This window comes from Daucus carota, chromosome 9 (genome assembly GCF_001625215.2).
Source record: "Daucus carota subsp. sativus chromosome 9, DH1 v3.0, whole genome shotgun sequence".
Lineage (NCBI taxonomy): Eukaryota > Viridiplantae > Streptophyta > Magnoliopsida > Apiales > Apiaceae > Daucus > Daucus carota.
This window is the reverse complement of record NC_030389.2, coordinates 36,237,442-36,246,480: the sequence shown is the minus strand read 5'-3', so window position 1 is coordinate 36,246,480 and position 9,039 is coordinate 36,237,442. Positions and strand designations below refer to the sequence as shown.

Genomic DNA, 9,039 nt, shown 5'->3' with positions numbered 1-9,039 from the left:
AATTCTGTGCTAACTGAGACATCATGATTGTTCAGATTCTTTTTAAATTTTAAATTTATTTACGTAAATAATTAATTTACAGATATTAATCTATCATATAAACAACATATGCGACTTAACTGAAATAATAACCTATCTCAAATAAATAGGACATTGAAAAAAATATAAATACTACAGTTTTAATGTACGTGGTTCGTGGTTAATACTTTTGAATAAAAAACTAATTGATTGTATAGCAAGTGATTTAAGTGGTGTAGTTGTGTTGGAAAGGTCTTTGTTTCAATTCCTAAGAATAACATGTTTTTTATATATATGAGGAGGGGTTAGGTTCGGAGTTAGGGTCGGGTTCGGAACTAGGTAATTTATATATATGAGGAGGGGTTAGGTTCGGAGTTAGGCTCGGGTTCGGAGCTAGGTAATTTATTTGAGGCTTGACACGAACCTGTTGGGCTATTATATATATATATATATATAAGTAGATATTCTCCCGATCGATTTGATTTATTATATATTGGATTCGACGTTCAATAACATGTATATATTATGAAATTATCCTAAAAATATTACATTTTTTCGAGTTTTAATGAGCCGAGCTCGAGCCGAACACACTAAAAGCGCGGCTCGAGCTCATTTTCTTAACGAACAGATATATGTGTTCGAGCTCGAGCTCGAGTTCTTAACGAACCGAGCCGAACCGAGCTTTTATCGAGCCGAGTTCGAGCTTGTTCGCGAACAGCTATGTTCGTGAACAGCCTTACAAGACACTTCTCAATATATGTATAGACGTTGACATAACGACTTTGCTTCATGTATTGACTAACAAGTGAACTTTGCGGTATGATGTTTCATGAGACTTACCGGTAAACTTTCCAGATTTCTCGACATGTTATTTTTTTCAGTAAGAGTGTGCAAGACAACTGCTACATTCCTGTGGTATAAAAAGCTACACAGCTGCTGCATTCCTGTGGCTAATTTTAGTAAAAACTTCCTCATAATATGGTCAGAGATTGAGGAACATTTGATCCCTGCGCATTTCAAGAATCTCTGTTCTGCTCATCCTTCTGCTGCAGGCTAGCACGAGATTACTATAATTTAAGTTTGGCATAGTGTTCTGTAGATAAACTTTCTACATGAGATCATTAGAGTTGTGATTATACTCTACTAGCCTGTACATGATCCAAGCTTCCAGCACAGTTTTACGCATTTAGACAAAATCCTATTTCCAAACTTCGCAGGAATTACTTTACTATAGATCCTTCCTAAGTACAATCACGGTGCTAAATCAAAGAAATTTCTGATGCTCCGTTTATCAATGTGAATAGTTTAAAATGATCAAGGTAAAGATGGGTGAACCACAAGAATTAGAAAAAACTTAGTGGAGAGCCTCTCCATAAATTTCTGCGCAAATGTTTCATGCTCCTAAATATATTCACAAATATACGATTATAAGACCGTCTAGTGCATACATGTAAGCATTTGATATGAAATGGTACTGTGAGCTGGAAACATTGCTCCTGAAAATCCTTTATACCGACAAAAAAGTCTAATCTTGAAAGTTGAAACCAATTTTTTTTTTTTTTTTTTGCTGGAGAGAAACCACCTATGATTACCACTATCGATCACATTACCAATTCCATATCCTGCAGCTATGGACATCATTTGCTTCATCACTAGCTTGATCCTAATGTCTTGTGTGCATCTCAGTCCTTCCGCCTCCTCCCTGAACTTTCTGTCAAATCTCCATTTACCAGGGCTTATAGTGCTCTTGTCGTTGGGGCTCTGTTCCTAGTACTCTGTCTCCGAGGGTTTAAGATAGCAGGCTGCTCAGGAACACTGATGTCTGCAGAGGTGTTTGGAAAGTTTACAGGTTGTTGTGGAGTAAAATTTTTGTTGTTTGAATCATAAATATTTGAGCCACAAACATTGGCTTGATGACCACATTCCAGGACCGGTGGAATAGTAATCCTTCCCGAACCTATCTCTTCGTTATAACAAGAAGCTACAGTCCTATACTTTTTTCGAACTGAAGTTGAAGTATCAAGATCATTGCGCTTCTGCTTTTGGCTCGGGTGAATATCCACTGGCTTCCTTGCCTGCTGGTCATCATACAAAGCTTTCAGATTCTTGACTTTTTTCACTGGTTCGTCGGAACTGCTGTCAGAAATCTCCTCAATCCAGCCATCCCCCTCTTCCTCCTTCTCTCCTTCATCATTTTCAGTGCGAGGCTCGAGAAGCTCTGGCTCAGAACCAACTTTGTCCAAGACCTCCATAACAGAGACAAAATAATGTTTTCCTTTCAGCAATCCTCTTGAAAACTTCTCAACACCAGGAGTAAGAAAGACCAGGTTATCCTTTGCACCTGGAACACAAGCCTGTTTCTTTGGCAAGTGCCATCCGCTTGCCAACAAACGCGGCCAGACTGCTATCCAGAATAAATCGCTGGATTGAGCTTTGGTCAACCGATAGCCTCCAGTTAAAAAATTGACAATCTCAGTACAAGTCAGGAAGGAACATGCTTCCCCGGTTGGTATCCGCACAGGCTCAATGACCTTGTTTGTGAGATCTCTCTTGCCTTTACCAATAGAAACTACATCAACAAAAGTCTCTATCCCAACCATGGACTTTATTGAGAATACATAATCGATTAGTGATGTATCGTTATCCTCATATTCTTTGGTAGCCTGCCAGTTGAGCAAAGAAGAACCATTAAATTTCCATATAAGAGAATTATAAGATTAGTCCACCTACATTTCCAGGCGGTGACAATCATCAGTTCTGACATGAAATCACTCACATATATAAGATTTACCAAAGAAAATAAGCAGAAACTAAAACATCTTTTGGAGAGAGTAAGCAGTGGCCATAATTTTTCTGACTTAGATTATAATGTACCCATGTGAAAGTTGACTAGCAAAAGTGCAAAACACAGAAATGCTTTGGAGGAATATGGACTAATGTTGCTTATATAGCTACGGTGACAAGAAAATAAAATTCCTGGAGTATCTGCAGTCCGTGCACAAACTCTAGAATATGTTAAACACAACATATATGATTCTACTCGAGCAGGAAATAATGTTACGATGAAATAGGTACCAGAAATTCATCAGCTTAATTTTTCTCTTATTAGTTTACAGGTTCAACAAATAGTTTTGTAAGGAAAACTTTTGCATGAAGAAGTTAAGAAATTTTGTCTTAAAAACAACAGCAACAAAAAAACGGTAAGGTGCATGTGTAAATAAACTTCATGGTGTCGATCATTTTTGCCTTGGCAAATAGAAGATCTTGTGTGCTGCAGATTTATACGCCCTTCAGTTGCAGGATGATATAAATCTATGATTTTACATCTTAAAAACCAACAACTTCTAATAAGAAAACAGAGATTCTAGTTGATGGATTACCTTTATTAGTGCTTTCTGGCATTCCTCGGACACCTGGGAAAGCAGGCGAGATAGTAGTTGTTGTTGTTGCCTCAATTCACTAAATAGCAATTGGCCAGATATACACTTTTTACTTTTCCCTTTGCGGCTTCCTGACCATCTATTGTACTCAGAGGACCTATAAAATTTTGAGTAGTAATATAACAATATATCCCCCATCTTTTTAGTTCCGACAAACCTTTCCAACTGCACAAAGTTCTTCTTAAAGATGTATAAACCTAGAAGAAAACTTGCTTCTTCAATATCGTTCCAAGAATCACCACAAACCCCAGGAACCAAAGAATAAGAGGACCCTTGGTATTGATCGTTTGTCTCTCTGACGCTTCCAAATAGCGAAGGTGCATTATTTGATTGAGTATAAAATCCTTGCTTTGCATCTCTCATATTCTCTTTGTTGATATTTCTGGTCCACTTGACTGGGACAGGCAATCCCTGCTGAAAGCAACTGCTCATATAGCTATCATACTCAGGTCCAGTGATAACAGAAGGAATTTCAGCCTGGTAGTCATCACCAACACGGGGAAGCACTTTTGGTTCCCCGAAGACACCATCAGAGGAATCTACAGAAAGCAACTGCTCGGCAGATATGTTCTCAGTATTATTATCCCCATTCTGATTTTGTTCAGCTGACACCATCTGATAAAAGTATTGCTCACTGTTACATTATGCAGAAGCAAAATGCAGTATTATATATGTACTTAAGAGAATATCAATTCAATATTATGTATTTCTTACCAACCGAGCGCAAATTTAGATGCCTATGCAGGTTAAGCATTGGAATAATATATATAAATCTAATAGTTCCAGTATAAAATGTTGAACACCATAAGTGTAATAGTTCTGCAATGCTGTTATTACAATCATAATACATAAGTCTAAAGTGTGTGAAACATAAAAGAGCTAGGGTCATATCACTTGTCAAAAAACCCTTAAAAGGAACAAAAGAATTCGTCACCCTTAAGAAAACCAATGAGGATAATATTAAACCAAATAAGAGTTGATTCGTTTTAGATATTTACCAATGAGAATAATATTAAATTTACTCTCTTTTTCTCCCTACTTATAAGAAGACGAGAATTCAAGGAGGCATGTATGTTATCATTTAAATATTTGAAAAAATAAATGCAATTAACATTTGCAAAAATACTTACCAACCGGCCACTAGCTATATCGAAAATGGACTACATGGTGTATAAATATTCGCAAATTTAAATTACAGTTATCGTTTGTCAAAATACTTGCCTACTGAAAATTATATGAAAAATGGATTTAACATAAAATATATAATGGTATGAACCACTTTAAATTCAAGCCATTGCCGTCACAGTATTAGTGTTGTCACTCATTAAACTCCTTTTTAAAGTGGTCATTCATTTATTTAAATTGTGCATTACATTCTGTTAAATGCAATAAATTGTGATGTTTAACATCTATACATAACTGATCAAACTCGAGCTGAACTCTAAATAGTATGGATGAGCAAACTCGAGCTGAACTCTGGAATGATCATGTATCATTTATCAAAAAAGTATCAAACTCTAACTCAATCTTAAGTTTAAATCAAGCAAAAAAAAAAATGTTTGAGTTTGGCTCATTAAGAAAAAGTGTTGTTCATGAACCATTCACGAACAACTTGTTACATGTTTCACAAGTGTGTGCTCATGAACATCACTAGCTTATTGTGAATTTGTGCCCACAAATAAATTGCTCGTGGACTTGTGCTCACGAGCTTACTTATGAATAACCCATGAGCTTATTACATAATTGTGTATAATCATTATATTATACAACCAAGTATATTAAGTATAATATGTTATATTTTTTTATTATTTAGTAAATAGAAACTGTGTACTAGACCATTTTAATAAGTAATTATATCATCTAGTATAACATATAAGATATTTCAATCAATCCTATATTATAATACCTGAGTCTACCACACTATCCAGTTAACCAATCAGAAAAGAGGAATTATTTTAGGACCAATAAGAAGATCTTCCTAAATTTTAGACCAATAACATTCCATCTTCAACTTTCCTTCTACTAAATTTTAACCAATGTGCAGTTAACCAATCACAAAAGCGGAGCTATTTTAGGATCCAATCAGAAAATTATTCCTAAATTTTAGACCAATGATAATCCTTATTCAACTTTCCTTCTACTAAATTTTAACCAATATGTAGTTAACCAATCACAACCAATCAGAAAAAAGAGTTATTTTAGAACCAATCAGAATTCTTTCTTAAATTTTAGACCAATAATATCTCTTATTCTACTTTCTTTCTACTATATTTTACACTTTCCTTCTCCTAAAATTTAACCAATATGTAGTTAACCAATCACAAAAGAGTAGCTATATTAGGAACCAATATGACGTTAGCCAATCACAAAAAAGGAACTATATTACGACTTATAATAAGTCATTACTAAATTTTAGACTAATAATACTTATATTTTAACTTTTCTTTTATTAAATTTTAACTAAAATATTAACTACATACGAATTAATCAATACAAATTTTTAATATATAATATAATTAATTAATTTATCTAATTTAAATAAAAAAAACACTGACATCATTGACTTAATCGGAAGTAAAATACTCACCACAATGTGTATAGAATGGAGTGAAGGACATTATGCAGGAATCTGAGATCATGCACCATGGATTGCCCTGTTGAGTCACCCCGAATCAAGCAATAAAAAAAAAGAATTTATTTTTGAAATATTACTATATAACATGGTGTCAAATAATTATATTTGTGTATGTTTTTATTATATTTTTATAAAAATTCAAATCAACACCGTAAATCTTAACTATATGCAAAACAAATATTTTAACAATACTTATTAAACTAATTAGTGGATATTGATATATTTTTAATCAATTTTTATTTAGATTTCGTCAACTAAAATATAAAATTAAATTTTAAATCAATCATATATAAAGTGCTTAAAAAGTTGGAAATTTCCAAGTCCATTAAGTTGAGGTTAATGCCACGTATAAAGATGCAATATAAAAACGCCAGGATTAAATATTTCAATGAGCAAAATTTATGATATTATAATACACGAAAAACACATCATCATCGATCCATATTATTGTCAAATGAGAATTATCCGATAATTATAAATAAAAAAAGGATTTTAACTATATTGTAGTAGCTTGCATCAAAAAAAAAAAAAAAAAAAAAAAAAAAAAAAAAACTATATTGTAGTAGCGACACTGTGAATTTTAAGGAATTCTTAAATTCGGACAATAAGATGTTCAAAAGAACAGTCAAAAATGTGATTTTATATGAGTAGACCACTAAATTTTTAAATGACTAATCAATATTTATAATTTTAGATCAATTTGAAATTCTAAGGAATTCTTAAATTGAGACAATATTAAGATGTTCAAAAGAACAGTCAAAAATATGATTTTATATGAGTCGATCACTAAATTTTTAAATGACTAATCAATATTTATAATTTTAGATCGATTTGATAAATCTTCTTTTAAATTGTGCGAGTCTTCTTCACACCCTACGGATTAGAACGAATTTTTTATTTACTTGATTGAAAAAATACAATCTCCTGATTAACATGTATTACGTGTCGTACATGATTTATCGAGAACGAGATAAAATTAAATATGTCTTATTTTATAAAATTAAATTTATACTAATCTAAATAAATATCGTAATTATAAGTATAATATATAATTACGATGAGAGAAATAATATAAAATTAACACAAATTATGACCAATTTTAGAAATTTCACAGTGACTTCATAATTTACTAGGACAAAATATTCATTATATCAGTGGTTGAAAATAGATATAAAAATCCAATATATTTGTCTTTATATATACATAACATTTTGTTTAAATGAGTGACTATTTGCAAATATATATTTTTACGGCATGCTCTATTGAAGTTAATAATTTATATTATTTCATAAATAAGTTAAGTGCATACATATTTTCTAAAATATGACTACAAAGACTAATCATGCAAATAAAAATAACTTAATGCATAAAAGTTAATTTAATTATATAATTATAATATAATAATAATGACTGATATTAGAAGACGCATTCACCGATCTGATCGAACTTAATCAGACATTACTTTATTCAATACAAGAAATCGGAAAAATTTATGATCCTGAAATTACTTGCCCCACTCCCGTCCCCATTCTCTAAGTTGAAGTTAATGCCACATATAAAGATGTAACATAAAAATGTGAGTATTAAATATTTGAGTGAGCAAAATTTACGATATTATAATACACAAAAAACACATCATCATCAATCCATATTATTGTCACATGAGAATTATCCGATAATTATAAATAAATAAAAGAATTTTAACTATTTAGTAGTAGCGAGACTGAAAATTTTAAGGAATTCTTAAATTCGGACAATAAGATGTTCAAAAGGACAGTAAAAAATGTGATTATATATGCGTCTAACAATAAATTTTTACATGACTAATCAATATTTATAATTTTAGATCAATTTGATAAATCTTCTTTTAAATTATGCGAGCCTTCTTCACACCCTACTGATTAGAACGAGTTTTTTATTTACTTGATTGAAAAAATACAATCTCCTGATTAACATGTATTACGTGTCGTACATAATTTTTCGATTATTATACGAGATAAATATTTCTTATTTTATAAAATTAAATTTATACTCATCTAAATAAATATCGTAATTATAAGTATAAATATATAATTACAGTGAGAGAAATAATATAATTTTAACCCAAGTTAGCATTCAGAATGACCAATTTTTAGAAATTTCACGGTGACTTTATAATTTACTAGGACAAAATTTTCATTATATCAGTGTTTGAAAATAGATATAAAAATCAAATATATTTATCTTTTTAAATACAAAATATTTCTTTTAGATGAGTGAATATTTACAAATGTATATTTTTACGGCATGCTCTATCGAATTTAATAATTTATATTATTTCATAAATAAGTTAAGTGCATACAAATTTCCTAAAATATGGCTACAAAGACTAATCATGCAAATAAAAATAAATTAATACATAAAAATTAATTAAATTATATAATTATAATTATAATATAATAACAATGACTGATGTTAGAGGACACATTCACCGATCTGATCAAACTTAATCCGACATTACATTATTCAATACGAGAAATCGAAAAAATTTATGAACCTAAGGAGTCATTTGTTAAATCTAGATAGCGGATTCTGGATGACCGGAAATCTGGATGATCAGTTAATATGAATTTCTGAATGAATCACGTTATTTGTTAACAATGATTTAAATTTATCTAGATGATGATAATTTTCAAATATGTTTTCGTAAATGATTAATGTCATATTTCTAGAAGCCTTCCTTCGCTCTTAATTTATATTTATTAATATAGAAATTTATTTTCTCATGTTCATCCAACACTTTTTTTTCTATTTTATTTCATATATTAAGAAAATAAAAAATAAAAAGGAGAGTTTAAAGAATATTGGTAGAATTGACATCTTAAAAATATAACAATTTTTTAATAACTATATATATTATATTATATTTGATGGCTAATTAGAAGATGCAATTACCAAAAAAAAGAA

At 30.8% G+C, this 9,039-nt stretch overlaps 1 protein-coding gene across 1 annotated transcript; it reads right to left on the bottom strand.

The window, feature by feature from the left end:
* Nucleotides 1–1,754: 1,754 nt before the first annotated feature.
* Nucleotides 1,755–4,073, bottom strand: LOC135149651 (uncharacterized). The gene is made up of 2 exons (XM_064085422.1): nt 3,399–4,073; nt 1,755–2,681 (listed from the first exon to the last, which is right to left on the bottom strand). Exons 1-2 carry the CDS (start codon nt 4,071–4,073, stop codon nt 1,755–1,757), a joined length of 1,602 nt encoding a protein of 533 aa, XP_063941492.1.
* Between the last annotated feature and the right edge of the window lie 4,966 nt (nt 4,074–9,039).